This window comes from Plecotus auritus (assembly GCF_963455305.1).
Source record: "Plecotus auritus genome assembly, chromosome: 13".
NCBI lineage: Eukaryota > Metazoa > Chordata > Mammalia > Chiroptera > Vespertilionidae > Plecotus > Plecotus auritus.
This window is the reverse complement of record NC_137779.1, coordinates 6,682,511-6,699,037: the sequence shown is the minus strand read 5'-3', so window position 1 is coordinate 6,699,037 and position 16,527 is coordinate 6,682,511. Positions and strand designations below refer to the sequence as shown.

At 48.2% G+C, this 16,527-nt stretch overlaps 1 protein-coding gene across 1 annotated transcript in view; it reads left to right on the top strand.

Annotated features, from left to right (window-relative positions):
* The window catches only part of CCDC60 (coiled-coil domain containing 60), a gene marked incomplete at both ends in the record, with an annotated part of 102,927 nt that overhangs the window by 63,096 nt on the left and 23,304 nt on the right, over nt 1-16,527 (top strand). Inside the window, 3 exons of the mRNA XM_080649957.1 lie at nt 1,167-1,337; nt 9,330-9,437; nt 15,410-15,517. Coding sequence (XP_080506083.1) covers nt 1,167-1,337; nt 9,330-9,437; nt 15,410-15,517 — 387 coding nt within the window. The remainder of the gene's footprint in view (nt 1-1,166; nt 1,338-9,329; nt 9,438-15,409; nt 15,518-16,527) is intronic.

Genomic DNA, 16,527 nt, shown 5'->3' with positions numbered 1-16,527 from the left:
TTTTTCCTGCCTTTTTATTTTTCTTTTCTGCCTCTAATACTTTTTGGAATAAGGGCACAAATAAGTCAAGTACATAAATCTATTACCAACCTCCTAATTATGACCCCCCAAAAACAGATAACTAAGATGCGAATTCTTGGAGGATATGGTCACCTTTGCAATGCCAGTGCCTTAAACAGAACTTGAAACCAAATAAGTGCCCAGCCCAGAATCTGACACATAACAGGTGCCCAGCCCAGGGCCTGGAACATAATATTCAAGCCCTTTGATTCACTGCACCATGGACCATCCGCCTATCACTTGTTATAAAATTAATTAATTAGGGTGTTACTAACATCAGAGAAAATGGAAAGAGTTAGGCTGTTCCATGAGTGAAGGGCTAGACGTTGGCTCATACTGCGTTCTTGTCCCATGGCAGCCCTAACAACGTACTGCCAGTCGGGTGGCTTAAGCGCCAGAAATGCATTGTCTCACATGTTTGGATGCTGGAAGTCCAAGATGAAGGTGTCAGGAGGCTGGTTTCCCCTGAGGACTCTGAGAATTTGCTCCACAACTCTCGCCTGGCTCCTGGTAGCTTGTTGGTGATCTTTGGCATCCGTGGGCCTATGGAAGCATCACCTCATCTCTGCCTTCATCTTCACGGCATTCTTTTTGCGTGTGTGTCTTTGTCCAAATGTCTCCCCTTTATAAGGACACCTGTCATATTGAATGAGGGGTCAAACCTACTCCAACATCACCTCACCCTAACTAATTACATCTGCAATGACCCTATTTCCAAATAAGGTCCCATTCAGACGTACCGGGGGTTAAGACTTCCAACTATGAATTTGGGGGGAACACAATTCCATCTATGACACATACATTTCAAGATCTAATTGGCTACAAGTTCTGCAGGGGAAGGTGGAGGCTTTTGTCTAGTTACACACTGAAATCAGAGCCCACAGCTCACCGAGCTGGCTGGGTCTGCCAGCGTCCCTAGGGCCCTCCCACCGCCACGCACGATGGCCACACAGGATGGGTGGCCCCACACTCTGCCTCCTGCATGTCCCCTACAGGGACTTGAACCAACAACCTTCCAGGGCCCAGGATGACACCCAACCGAGCCACACCAGCCAGGGCAAGACAGTGTCTTTCTCTATAGTCAACTCGTGTCTCCATCTCTCTAGGTTCCTGATTCGGTCTGTGAAGATAGGTCGCGGGTACTTTGCCATGCTGAGGGAGGAGAGTGCACTGAAAAAGAGGCAACAGCAACTTCAGAAACTAAGAGAGGAAGAGGAACATAAATTCCAACCAGCCAAAAAGATCTCAGAAATCCATTCCAGGGATACTGTTTTGGTGTAAGTAGACAGAGTAGCTGTGGCACGAGTGGTCTTAGGAAGGACCTTGGACAGCGAACGCTGCCTGGCTGGGTTGAGGGATGGCAGCTATCAGCGTGGGGACCCCTTCTCCAGCTAGTGTCTAATGACTGGTTTTGTCTGGTCCAGCCTACCTTGCCACCCTCACCTTCTGGAATTCAGTGGAATATTCTCTGCTCCATGTGTCTGTCCTCATCCAACACCAAGAGCTATACAGGAAACCTTGCTGGTCCCCAAACGTGCCTCTTTCCCTCTCCTCCCAGCTTGTCCCTGCCTCTAGGCCTTTTCCCATGCTGTTCCTTGGGCCTTCCATTGCTCTTCCCTCCATCCTTGTCCAACTAAGGTTCTAATTGTCTTTAAAGCCCAGCTTAAATGCTTTCCTCTCCTGTTTTCTTGGATTTCAACCCAAATACCCCCCACACCCATTTGGGCTCTGGGTTCCCATAATGTGTTTGTATGCTAGTTCACTTTAATCCACACGGATACTCTAGGCCTTCACCTGAAACCCTAGATCCTAGCTCAGTGTCCAGCAGGTGGACAAAAAAATCTCTATTGGTTTATTTAATAAAGTAGTTGCCCCCTTTGGGGGGTAAAGGTCTTTCCTCTAGTCAAGAGAGGACCACATTCAGACTAACCCATTATGAAATGTTCATCATATAACAGCAGCAATTAATAACAATAACAACCACAGCAATAATTATAGTGGGTCTACTATATGCTTTATGCACATCTTTTTGTCTAAATTTTAAAACAGTCCTATGAACTAGGTGTTATTATTAGCCCCGTTTTAGAGATTAGGAATAAGTCTTAGAGATGCTCACATAATTCCTCTTAGGACTGAGGTCATCAGTTAAAAACATCCTAAGTCCCCAACTGAATGACACCCGAATCTGTAGACGGTGCCACTCAGCATGAACAATATCCTGGGATCCTTAGCTTATGCAGACGGAATGGGACGCAAATCAGGGATAGAAATGAGGTGTTAAGGCAGAGAGAGAGAGAGAGAGAGAGAGAGAGAGAGAGAGAGAGAGAGAGAGAGAGAGAGAGGAGAGAGAGAGAGGAGAGAGAGAGAGAGAGAGAGAGAGAGAGAGAGAGAGAGAGAGAGAGAGAGACGCACTGATGTGAGAATCACCAATTGGTTGCCCTTTGCAGGCACCCTGACTGGAGACTGAACCTGCAACCTTTTTGGTGCACAGGATGCTGCTCGGACCAACTGAGCTACCCGCTGGGGCAGTTCCAAGTTTCTAATCATGGCTTTTGGAAGCCATCCAGGAACCCACCAAGAGTTGCCTTATTAGAACAACAGACAATCCTTTCACTGAGGAAATTCCAAAGAATTTAGGAATTGTGTGTCAGAAACCAGGGTCTAAGACCAAATATTAAAACAAAAGATGGTCCTAGTGCTAGGACATTACAAGGGTTTTGCAAGCTCTGTGCCAAACACAAGAGGAAGAGACCGATACATATATTTTTCTATTATTTCACAATGCCCATTCCTCAAGTTTAGGGAATCTGGCAAGAATCCCAGAGGCAGGACTTTTGAGCAGGATCTTTAATGCCAAGTGGGAGTTCATTGGATGACAAAAAAGAAGCACTGTTAGACATATGCATATCAGCCCACAAGAAATTCTTACAGCCAGTATTTCTGGTTGGGCAGGCCAGGACTGAAAGGGAGGCTGTGATGGTGTTTTTTGCCTAAAATCAGAAACATTAAACAAAAACCAAAAAAGCAGGCACATCATGACCTGAGCTTCCTCCATCCAGCCACTCCAGGGGCCACCATGAAGTGCCCTCATGGAACCTTGAAGGGGCATGTGATGCAGAGAAGGGCACTCGATGATTGGGGGTGAGGGCCGAGTGGGGTACCCTCTCCATGAGGGTCTCAGGAGCTCAGAGCAAACTCTGCCTCCCCTGAGCCGATGGTGCCCATGGTCTGCTGCTCCCAGGGCCACCGGCCAGCTGGCTGCCTTTCCTGGAATAAAAAGAAGGAATAAACCCGGCTCTTTTGTGCAGGAGCTGTGCTCAGGTGAACAGGCAAGTGAATGGGCGCTGGGAGGGGTGGCGTCTGTTAAAGATCCTTGGGTGACTGTTAAATTGTTCAGTTGTAACGTTCCCCTTGTTTGGATGGGGTTTTTAATCCACGGTCATAAAACACCATTCTCCCCTCTCAGATCCATGTTTCCGGGTGAGAGACGTGGTTTACTTAAAGTTTAATAGGTTTAAGTATGCATGAGGTCGCTCCTCTTGTAGACACTGGTCTGGTTATGTCTTACCTGGTGAATTCTATGAGCTGTACAAGGCCAATTATTAAAATACTAGAGGCTCGGTGCATGACATTCCTGCACTGGGGGTGGGGGGGTCCCCTCAGCCCGGTCTGTGCCCTCTCTCAGTCCAGGACCCCTTGGGGGATATCTGCCTGCCAGCTTAGGGGGGATTGGGCCTAAGCCGGCAATCAGACATCACTCTCACAGTCCAGGGCTCTTGCAGTCCGGGACCCCTCGCTCCTTACCACCCACCTGCAGCGGAGGCGGGAGAGGCCCCTGCCATCGCTGTTGTGCTTGCCAGCCATGAGCCCGGCTTCTGGCTGAGCAGCGATCCCCCTGTGGGAGCACACTGACCATCAGGGGGCAGCTTCTGCATTGAGCATCTGCCTCCTGGTGGTCAGTGCGCGTTATAGTGACCGGTGGTTCCACCATTTGGTTGATTTGCATATTAGGGTTTTATTATATAGGACAGTGGTTGGCAAACTGTGGCTTGCAAGCCACATGCGGCTCTTTGGCCCCTTGAGTGTGGCTCTTTCACAAAATACCATGGCCTGGGCGAGTCTATTTTGAAGAAGTGGCGTTAGAAGAAGTTTAAGTTTAAAAAATTTGGCTCTCAAAAGAAATTTCAATTGTTGTACTGTTGGTATTTGGCTCTGTTGACTAATGAGTTTGCCGACCACTGATATAGGATAACCAGAAGCTATACTGCCATTGAATGTAGCCATCAGGAGGCAAGGGTTATAGAAGAGCATTGATAGGACATCATCCTGACCAGTACAGAGTAGTGGTTAAGAGCACAGGACTGGGTTCAAATTCTGCCTTGCCCCATATAACTGTTTAACATTGGGCAAGTCACTGTGTCTCTCTGAACCTCCTTTCTCTTCATCCATACGAATGATACCAAACTCCCACATTTATTCTGAGGATTAAGTGAAATAATGTTTAGCACAGAGTCTGACATAGGAAAAGTTCCCAGTGATTGTTGGCCCCTATTATTCAATAAAAAAAAAAAAATGATCTCTTTGGGCCTCAATTACCTAAAATCCTCAGATTTATGGCTAAAACTATTTTTTTTCTTTTTATTTATTTATTTATTTATTTATTTATTTATTTATTTATTATTTATTTATTTTATTAAATAAATCTTTATTCAGATTATTACAATTGTTTCTCCTTTCCCCCCCCCCCATAGCTCCCCTCCACCCAGTTCCCACCCCACCTTCTGCCCTTACCTCCCCACCACTGTCCTCATCCATGGGTGTATGATTTTTGTCCAGTCTCTTCCTGAACCCCCCCATACCCCTTTCCCCCTGAGAATTATCAGTCCACTCCCTTTCTATGGCCCTGATTCTATTATATTCACCAGATTATTCTCTTCCTCAGGTTTTTAATTCACTTGATTTTTAGGTTCACTTGTTGATAGATATGTATTTGTTGTTCATAATTTTTATCTTTACTTTTTTCTTCTTCCTCTTCTTTAAGAATACCTTTCAGCATTTCATATAATACTGGTTTGGTGGTGATGAACTCCTTTAGCTTTTTCTTATCTGTGAAGCTCTTTATCTGACCTTCAATTCTGAATGATAGCTTTGCTGGGTAGAGTAATCTTGGTTGTAGGTTCTTGCTATTCGTCACTTTGAAAATTTCTTGCCACTCCCATCTGGCCTGCATAGTTTCTGTTGAGAAATCAGCTGACAATCGTATGGGTACTCTCTTGTAGGTAATTAACTGTTTTTCTCTTGCTGCTTTTAATATTCTCTCTTTGTCTTTTTCTCTTGGCATTTTAATTATGATGTGTCTTGGTGTTGTCCTCTTTGGATTCCTTTTGTTTGGGGTTCTGTGCGCTTCTTGGACTTGTAAGTCTATTTCTTTCACCAGGTGGGGGAAGTTTTCTGTCATTATTTCTTCAAATAGGTTTTCAGTATCTTGCTCTCTCTCTTCTTCTGGCACCCCCATAATTCTGATGTTGGTACACTTGAAGTTGTCCCAGAGGCTTCTTACACTATCTTCAACTTTTTGGATTTTTTTTTCTTTTTGCTTTTTCGGTTGAGTGTTTTTTGTTTCTTTGTATTTCAATTCTTTGACTTGATTCTTGTGTTCCTTTAGTCTGTTGTTGGGTCTCTGTATAATATATTTTATTTCAGTCAATGTATGTTTAATTTCTAGTTGGTCCTTTTTCATATCTTTGAGGGTCTTGTTATATTTATCGGCCTTTTCTAGGATATTCTTGAAAAGCCTTATAACTGTGGTTTTGAATTCTATATCCAGTCGTTTGTTTTCCTCCATTTCTTTCATTTGTGATCTGTTTCTTTGACGCCGCATTTTCACTGCTTCCCTGAGTTGGTAGGGTAGATTTGTGTGCTAGGTTTCCTATATGGCCCAGTGGGTCAGCCTCCCCAGTTAACCTGAGGTGGACACTCTTGGTGCACCCCTTTGTGGACTGTGTGTACAGCCTTGTTGTAGTTAAGTCTTGATTGTTGTTGGTATCACTGGGAGGAATTGACCTCCAGGCCAGTTGGCTGTAAGGATCAGCTGTGTCTACGCTGGGAGAAGTTCGGTGTTGGAGACAGCCTTATAGGATTAGACTTGCCAAACTGCAATAGCTTCTGTGCTCAGCTTGGATGGGGTGGAGTCTCAGGGTGGAGCAGACAGTCTTGGCTTCCAGTCAGCCTTGCCCTTGTGCGCATGTGCGCCTGCAGACCTCTGCCTTCCCTGGCTTCTGACTCCCTTCCACTAGGGAAAGCCTGTGGCAACCTCCGCAGCCTTGCACTGGCATGCGCGCCTGCAGACCTTTGCCTTCCCCAGCTCCTGAGTCTCCGCCCGAGAATCCAGATTCCCCCCACAAGAGCGTGGGTCCCCAGGGGCTCGCCTGGAACTGGGGTTCAGTGCAGTCAGAATTGGGGTTCAGTGCAGTCAGGAGCTTCGAACTCCCTTCTGCTAGGGAAAGCCTGTGGCAACCTCCGCAGCCTTTGTGCACACTGGCACGCACGCCTCCGGAACCCTGCCTGCCGGGGCTCTCCCGGGTCTCCCCCGGGTCTCCGAGTCTCTGGGTGCCTTTCTCTCTACCTGACAGTCCAGACTCCCCCTGTATGAGCCTGGGTCCACGGGGTTTCGCCCGGGACTGGGGTTCAGTGCAGTCAGAACTGGGGTTCAGTGTGGTCGGGGGCTTCCTTCCCCCTTCTGCCAGAGAAAGTCAGCCAGGCTCTCAGCCGCCCTTCCCTCTACGCGCACAAAGACCCTTTGCCGTACCTCCAATTCTCTGTGAGCTTTTCTCTTTCCTTCTAGTTGTAGAATTTTCACTCAGCCAGGTTTCCTGTGGTTCTGGATGGTGTCCGTTCTGTCTTTTAGTTGTAGTTTTGAAATTGTTGTGCGAGGCAGCAGTTTAGGTGCTTACCTATGCCGCCATCTTGGTTTCTCCGCTAAAACTATTTTTGATGTTTTTCTTGATTTGAGAGAGAGAGAGAGGAAGGGAGATGGGGAGAGAGAGAAACATTGATTGGCTGCCTCCTGCACTCGCCGCCTACTAAGGATCAAGCCTGCAACCCAGGTATGTGCCCTGACCAGGAATCAAACCAGAGACCTCTCAATGCATAGGACAATGCTCAACCAATTGAGCCACACCAGCCAGGGCCATGGCTAAAAATCTTAATTTCCAGGCACACTTGAAAGTATCTCACATCTAAGAACTATGCTTCTATAATTCTAGTCACAGAAGTATCAGAAATACAAGTGTTCCTTTTTAAACAAGGTATTTGATCTTGTGTATTATAAAAGCAAAGGGGATTCTTTTTCTCCCTTCTGGATCTAAGACCACAGGATAAGTTCTTTCAGATAAATTTTTAAGTCTGATAAACTATGCAGGGAAAAAAGAAAATCAAGCATGTCCCCAAAGATTTCTGCCTGCCCACAGTCTTTCCCACTGTGCTCAAGCTCATTTTCAGATGAAAAGGTTGGGGGGAAACAAGAGGTAAAATTTATCTTATTATCGTGGTTGAGAGAAGACTTAAAACCAGCGGTTAAGGAGTGTAAAAGATGGGTTAATTTCTGCATTTTCTAAACCACTGGGGGTAAGAGTTGAGCCAGTAAGACAGGGCACTGCCATAAAAATGGTGATAGAAGGACACTTGACTTGGGGTGGTGAATATATAATACAATATACAGATGACATAGCATAGAATTGTATGCCTGAAACCTATATAATTTTATTAACCAATGTCACCCCAATCAATTCAACAAAAAAAGTGTAAAACCTGTCCACTGAAAACTACAAAACAACATTGAAAGAAATCAACAAAGACCTGAATAAATGTGAAGACATCCAAAAAAAAAAAGACTAGGCACGCTCTGGCGTTGAATCAAAAGCCCATGGAAATGGAAATCAGGAGACCAAGTTTCTGGTCCCATTTTTCAGTTCACTCTGTGACCCCAGGATTGACCTCAAATTCCTAATATGTGCCCACCCACCCCCCCACCGCCGCTCCCTTAGCCTCCTCTGCCCCCACCATAGGCAATTCTCAAAACAGCAGCCAAAGGGATCTTTCTCAGATGCAGGTCAGAGCATATATTCTCTCAGCTCAAAATCCTTTACACTCATTCAGAGAAAAGGCCAAAGTCCTTGCAATGGTCCCCAAGGCCTGTTCTCTCTCCACCCGCCTCTCCCTTCTCTCTATTGCTCACTCCGCTCCAGCCACACTGGCCTCCTTGCTGTCTCTACCACCCAGGTGCACCTCAGGACATTTGCACGTGTCGTTCCCTCTCTCCAGAACGCCGTGCCCCGACATCTCAATGGCTCACTCCTCTACGCTCTGCAGATTTTTATCAAATGTCACCTTCTCCGTGACACCTCCCAATCATCCTACTTAAAATGGCAACTCCCAGTGCTCTCAGCCCTTACAAACTCCTGGTCTGCTTTTTGCTCCCCATAGCATTTATCACTATCTAGAATAGGGTGGGGAGGCCAAGCTGGCCAAATCCAGCCCCCACGGCTGATTTTGTAAATAAAGTTTTATTGGAACACTGCCGTTACATGTTGTTTACATACTGTCATTGGCTGCTTTCATGCCAAAAGTAGTTGTGGCATATACCCTATGTCCTACAAAGTCTGAAAGACTTGTCTGGCCCTTTAAGAAAATATATCCAACTGTATACTAGTACACCACACAATTTACCTATTCATCCTGCTTATTGTCTTTGCTCCTCCATTAGACTATGCGCTCCACGAGAGCAAAGATTTTGGTGTGTTTTTTTGTAAATCCTCATGCAAGGATATTTTTCCCATTGATTTTTAAAGAGTGAAAGGGAGGGAAGGAGGAAGAAAGAAGAGAGAGAGAGAGAGAGAGAGAGAGAGAGAGAGAGAGAGAGAAACATCTTTGTGAGAGAGACATATTGATTGGTTGCCTGCCTCTCTCACGTGCCCCAACAGGGGCTGGGGATCAAACCTACAATCCAGATAGGTGCCCTTGACTGGGAATCAAACCATGACCCCTTGGTGTGTGGGCCGGCACTCTAACCGCTGAGCCACACGAGCTGGGCGGCAGCAGAGGTTTTCCTATGCTGTGTTCACTGACTGCATCTAGAACCCTCATCTCTCAAGCCATACTTATTGCCCAGCATAAAGTTGGTGCCCAGTCGTATTTGCCAAATAACCCCTGGCAAGAGGTGTTTAAAACTGCTCACTGTCGGCTCTGTTTCCCTTTCTGCCTGTTCTCAGCACCTATGACGATGAGAAGATGAAGAAGGCAGAGGCTGGACTCATACCCCGCCCATTCACCCCCAAGTACAACTGCCTCATTTCACCCTTGCTACCTGAGTCCCACGTGTAAGTACAGTCTCACCTCTGTCTCGTCTGCCTCGCTAGCTTCTCAAGCGAAACCAAGGTGAAATGACTCACCCGGCTGTCCCTTTGTCCTCCTGAAAGGGACATGGAGGCTAGAGTCGACAACACCATTGGCGTATAAAAATAACAGAAAGCAGACACGGGGGTTTAGAGCTAAGTGGCAAATCAGCGGGGACTGAGTCACTCCGTTCCTTACCGAGCCAGACGCTCTAAATGTCAAATAGCTTGCAAAGCCTGATAGAATCTGTCTACAGCCCTCACGGAGCGTGTGCGGTCACATCTCAGCCAGGCTCAGGGGACAGGTTTCCCCAAGACTCGCAGAGCTGTTTCCCAGAGAAGCCCTGCATCTGCTGACCCCAGCCGTGAACTCATCATTGCATGGTGTTCCGGGCTAATCAACCCCCTGAAGGACACTCTGGCTTTCCAAAACCTTGACATCTTGTTCCCCTTGGGTCTACGCCAAAGAATTTCAACTTTTTCTCTTTTGCTAGTTAGCACTTTTCAATGGGAAGATTTCAGGCACAGAGATAGAAGCTTTTGACTTTAGGGCAGACAGGGTTTCTCAACCTTGGCACTGCTGACATTTTGGGATGAGTAATTCCTTGTTGTGATGGACTGTCCTGTGTATTTTAGGGTGTTTGGCAACATTTATGGCATCTACCCATTAGGGGCCAGTAGCACCCAACCCCCAGTTATGACCACCGAAACTGTCTCCAGATATTGACAAATGTCCCCTGGATGCAAAATCATACCCAGGGGCAAAAGAACATGATGCAATGAATTCTAGACTTCCCTGTCCACCGTCCACTCATTTGTCAAATATCATTAGGCCCCTATGGTATGCACAGTAATAACAGCGCACTGCCTCTCTGCAGGCATTGTCTCATCCAGTCCTCTCGTGTAGGTATATTGTTGTCCCCTCTCTGCAGGGAGAAAGCATAAGCCCAAGGTCACGGAGCTCAGTGTGTTGCTGTGCTGAGGTTTGAAGGCAGGTCTGCCTGGCTTCAGAGCCTAAGCTCTCACCACCACACACTGCACAGAAAGCACATCCCAACACCTTTGAAGAGTTCACGATATGTATATTTGAAGAGTAAAATAATGCAAAAGTGAAATCAGAGGATGAAATGGCAGACAAAAGAAGATCATTAATAAGAGCACTTAGTTCATGTGTGGAAGATACCACCATCATCATCATCACCAGCATCATCACCATCACTATCATCATCATCATCATCATCACCATCACCACCACTACCATCATCACCATCATCATCACCATCACTATGATCACCATCACCATCACCACCATTACCACCATCATCATCACCATCACTATCATCATCACCACCACTACCATCATCACCATCATCATCACCATCACTATCATCACTATCACCATCACCACCACTACCACCATCATCATCACCATCACTATCATTATCATCACCATCACCACCACTACCATGTATTTGGACACATCCTTACCTTTCCCTAATATTCCAGCTTTTGACACCTCACTCCCCACTTTCCTCCTATGTACTTCCCTCTAGTAGATATTATGATTGGCTTCTAGATAGACTTATTTGTTCAGGGACTTTCCAACTGGCAGCTGAAGGCTGATGTTCTTAAAACATCGACAGGCCTTGCAATTTCTCCTAATGTCTCTTGGAAGTCCTTGTACTTCTGCCTCTCTCTGCTATGGATGAGCCTCTGAAACCAAATGGTGAAGATCAGTGTGCCTTGCTTTCACCTGCACCCCAATCATCTGGGGATGGGAGGTGGGGAATAAGGGGTGGGGGTGGAAAGCCTGGAAGAAATGTATGCCCCACCCTCCATTCATTTGGTCTGAGCAAATTGAGGCTCAAATCAACTGTGGAACTAACTGGAAAGTTTCTTTTTTTTTTTTTTTTAAATATACTTTATTGATTTTTTACAGAGAGGAAGGGAGAGGGATAGAGAGTCAGAAATATCGATGAGAGAGAAACATCGATCAGCTGCCTCCTGCACACTCCCCACTGGGGATGTGCCCGCAACCAAGGTACATGCCCTTGACCAGAATCGAACCTGGGACCTTTCAGTCCGCAAGCCGACGCTCTATCCACTGAGCCAAACCAGTCAGGGCTGGAAAGTTTCTTGTTCATCTTCCGTCAATGCTAGATGGGGAAACTGAAGCTCAGAGAGGGGGGGAAACCTGCCCAAGTTCTCCCAACAGGAATCCTGATCTCCTAGCTCCTAAGTCAGATCTTCGTATCAGGTTTGTTAGGTGGGCTACTACTATTATCTCCTTCTCCTTCTCCTTCTCCTTCTCCTTCTCCTTCTTCTCCTTCTCCTTCTCCTTCTCCTCCTTCTTCTCCTTCTCCTTCTCCTTCATCATCTGTTATGCCCCAGACCAGGGATCAGAAAACTTTTTCTTAAAGGGACAGACAGTAAATAATTCAGCCTTTGCAGAGCAGATGGTCTCTCTTTAAACTATTTAGCTTTGCCATGCAGTATGAAAGCTACAATAAATGGATGTGGCCATGTTCCAAAAAAGTTTTATTTGCCAACACAGGCAGTAGGCCCACTGGCAGCAGTCTGCCAACTCCTGCCTGGACTGAAGGCTGCACTTTCTTCTCCTTGGCTGCTAAAAGGCTCTGCTGCATTTGATGACTTTATCAGTAACCTATTGCTGTGTTATAGACTCACCTCAGAATGGGTGGTTTAAGACAGCAAACACTTGTTACTGCTCATAAGTCTACAGGTTAGCTGGGTGGCTCTTCTGGTCCAAGCCAGCTTGGCTGATCCTGGCTAGGCTAGTGTATGTATGTGCACCCTGCGGATGGGCGAGCTGGAGGTCGGCCCATCTAGGATGGCCTCATTCTCAGGTTGTTGGTGATGGGTTGTTGGCTAGGGTAACAGAAGTGACTGAGCCCCGCGTCTCTCATCATCCCAGCTCGGGCTTGTTCACATGATGGGCATGAAGGTGCCAAGAACAAGAGCCAAAGCATCTAGTCTTTTGAGGCTTAAGCTCAGAATAAACACAGTGATCCTTCCACCACCTTCACTGGCCACAGCAAGGCATCAGTCCAGCCCAGATACAAGGAATAGGGGGAAATACTCCATCTCTCGCTGGGGGAGATGCAAAGTCACATTGCACAGTGTGCAGATGCAGGGAGGGGTGGTGCATCCAGACACTCTGTGATCAGTCTACCGAAGGCAGGGCATGCCGGTCAATTCTCACATGCTCAGTCAGCATGTCAACCAGTGTGGGCTGAGCTGCTCGGTCCCTTCAATCCCATTGCAGTTGACCCCCAAACCAGCTCAAAATTCTCAGCTAACTTCGTGGGGATCAATTCAATCACGTCAATGGAGACTTGACTTTGGTCTTTATTTTTTTAATATATTTTTATTGATTTCAGAGAGGAAGGGAGAGGGAGAGAGAGAGAGAAACATCAATGATGAGAGAGAATCATTGATTGGCTGCCTCCAGCATGCCCCCTACTGGGGATCAAGCCTGCAACCCAGGCATGTACCCTGACCGAGAATCAAACTGTGACCTCCTGGTTCATAGGTTGACGCTCCACACTGAGCCATGCTGGCCAGGCTGGAGTTTGATCTTTGAAGGGGTGAGAGAGAATAGTCTCCAGGAATGAGAAACAGCTCTGAGATGACTGGCCTGTCCCTCACAGCCTTTCATGGAAGCGACTGTGCAGGGAGGGCAGTGCCCGTGACCTGTGTCCAGGTTAGCCCTTGGCAGTCAGCACGGTGACCTGGAAGGTCTTGGTAGGCATCTTCCGATCTCTCTTACTAAATGGGGAAAACATTGTTTTCTGTCCAGGGATGCTTACACCCACAGTTATTCGGGCTGGCACGGCAGTTTCAACAAAGTGGGCTCTCCAGGCCTGCTGACCACAGGGTGCTCTCCCGGAGCTCTGTGCACAGGGGTTTCGGAAGCACGCGTGTGCGATCTGGTCGGCATTCTCATCTATTACTCCCTGCATTGCACAGGGAGGGACGGGGTCGGGTGTGCACCTGTGCTTATTACCTGCAGAAATGAATCTGATGCTCACATACCCACATCCCCCTGCGACCAAGCAGACCCCACATCCCCAATGGCCTCCGTTTACTCATCCCCCCGCCCCGTTCCCCGTACCCACCTCACCCAACCCAAAGCCCAGGCCTGCAGGGGCTCTAAGTTGTAAACAGAAGAGGGGGGGTCTCCAGGGCCTTTCACAACCTCCTGGGGACACTGTGAGGGTGACGTGTGGTGTTAGGCACAGGGCCAGGCACACAACACAGCTCGCTGCTTGCTGCTCTTGGTGAAGTGCTGGGCATGGCCCAGCGCCCAGAGCTGCCAAAATGTGGTGGGGGCCAAGGTGGCGGCAAGGGGGAAGAGAGACCAAATGGCAAGGGCTGTGGGCTGACGGGTCCTTTAAATTAAAAGAGAAGCAATGGTAGGTGCTCAGTAAATAATTTGTGGAAGGAAGGAAAGGAGGCAGGAGGGGGCTCCAGAGGAGAAAAAGAGCTGCTGACTCTGGTTTCCTCCTCAGGCCTGGTGGACACGGCCACCCCAGTCCCTGGGATGGGGTTGGGATGCGTGGAGTGCATGGGGGCAGTGCCCCTTCAAGCTGAGTGAAACCATCGCCTCCAAAAGGGATTTCCAGGATGACCCTGGGTCAGCTCGGGACTTGAGCCCAGGCGCGGGCTTGCGCTTCTGCGGGGGGACTCCTTCCTGCCCCTTGAGCAGCAGGTGCAGGGGCCCTGGGTGTATCGATGAAGGCTGGGCACGGTTTCAGAGAAGAGCGATCACACAGGTTAATAATGGAGGCAGCGTGCCCATTAGCTTAAGAGGTGAAACCGTGAGGGCGGGGGTGCTGGTGAGGACTCCACCTCTTCCCAGGAAAGGTGCAGCAGGTTAACTCTCCGCTGACCTCACCCTCAGGTGGCCACTGCGTTGGGTTTGTCAGGGCCTCGAATAATCTGAGCTCAGGCCCAGGGAAGCACAGTTTCTGGGGTTAAACAGACTTGGGTTCAAATCCTCCTAATCCTCGAGGTCAAATCCGAGTGTGACCTCGGGCAACTCGCTTTACCTCTCTCAGCCTCAAGGCCCTGGTCCACAAGGAGAACACAATCGCAGTACCCTCCCTATAGGTGTTGGGAACGGGAAGTGAGGTAGCCACATCCCATCTCTGTCACCAACAAGAGGTGTGACCAGAGCAAGTTGACTGTGCCTCTCGGAGCTGTTTCCTCTTCTCTACCGCGTGGATGAGAGTCACAGCCCCGCAGACTGCTGGGAGAATTACTAACACATGTAAAGGGCCTTAGTCAACGCCTGGCTCGTTGTAACACAAGAAGCCCCCCCAAATCAGCAAATACAGGTTAGACATATTTTAAACAGGATTTAGTTGGATTTTCAAATAATAGTTCAATATATTTTTCTTCAGTATTCAAAGGATTTACACATTTAAAGCAATGGGTCCAACTGTTAATCTGGGGCTGGGGGAGAAGTATAGTAAATACATAGTTTCCCTGGGTCTCCAGACTTCTTCAACACTCTTAGTGTATTTATTGTACTTTCATCAGGTGAACAGTTGGATACCTGTAGGATATTAATTTCCTTCAATTCCCTCGTTTGCCAAGTCAAGAGCGCCAGCTGTGGGACCCCTTCATCATCTCTCCTTTTCTCACACACAACTCCCCAGTCACTGGCACAGGTTATCTTATGTCAGATCATGGCTCTGCCACCTACTAGCTCAGTGACGTGGCACAAGTTCCCTAACTCCTCTGAGCCTCGGGTTCCTCATCTGTAAAACGGGGCCATTGCAAAGGCTTAATGAGCTGGCGCATGGGGAATACACACGCAGGAGCAGGACAACCTCGCTCACTGGGAGCCAGCACAACCTCCGTCCCCGCTGCCGCAGTTGTGAAGAATGTTATTCTGATGGGATCCCCCCGGGCTCCCTCTGTCTTTGCAGGGAACCCCTCTTCCGCCAGCTGTGCGCCCTCCACTGGCTTCTGGAGGCCCTGACTATCGACCACACCCACCACACCATGAAGCCCTTGATCACCTGCTGGAACACAAAGTAGGTCTCAGCCCTTCCACCTGCTGCAACCAGTATGGACTGGGCAGTGGGGGAGGAAACGCCTGTTTGCTCTTCCCCTGCATTTGCTGTTTTTCGGTGGGTGGGTTGCTATAGGCTTTTCTTTCCTGTGTGTTCTGGGAGATCCAAACAGGGTTAGGTTGGAACCCAGGGCATACAGCTGTGGGAGACAACTGTGTGCGTCTCCCCAGCTCCACGTTTGTGATGTCACACTGGGAGCTTCCAATCAATCAGGCTTGGTGGGAGGACTTACACCACGGCACTGGCCAGCCAGACAGGCACACCACCGGATGCACAGCCAGGCTCTGCTCTCCGCTTCTCTTCTTGGACCATGCCTCCCCAACGATATTTTTTTATTTGCTCTTCTTTGTTTTCCTCCTCTTCCCTACCTTTTACTCTTTCCTTTCCCTTTGCCTTTGTACTTCTCCCTTCTCTCAAGTCTCTCAATGTATATGTAAATGGGCACAGCTTCAGAGAAGGGTGATCACACAGGTTAATAATGGAGGCAGTGTGCCCACGTATTGTCTAGACCCGTGGCAGGAAGATTCCTGCAAGAATAGGGCTTCTTCGGGCCTATTCCTGCAAGAATAGGGTTTCCTGTGGCCTGAGCAAAGCAGAGAAGGGAGCGAAGCCCGCCAAGGCAGGCTTCCCTCCTGCCGCAGCCGCTCCCCCACCTGCGCTTTCCCTCCCACTGCCGCTGCCGCCGCCCTTGCCCTGCTTTCTGCTTTCCCTCCCTCTTCCTTGTACACTGTCTTCAGTCTTGCTCCACACCTGCATATGCAAATTAACCACCATTTTTGTTGGGTTAATTTGCATACTTGCTCTGATTGGCTGGTGGGCGTAGCGGAGTGATGGTTAATTTGCATGTTTCTCTTTTATTAGTGTAGATATCTACAAATTGACCATCACTCCGCTATACCCACCAGCCAATCAGGAGGGAATATGCGAATTGGAAGGCCAAAGATGGCGGCCGCCCAGCTGCTCCAGGCACA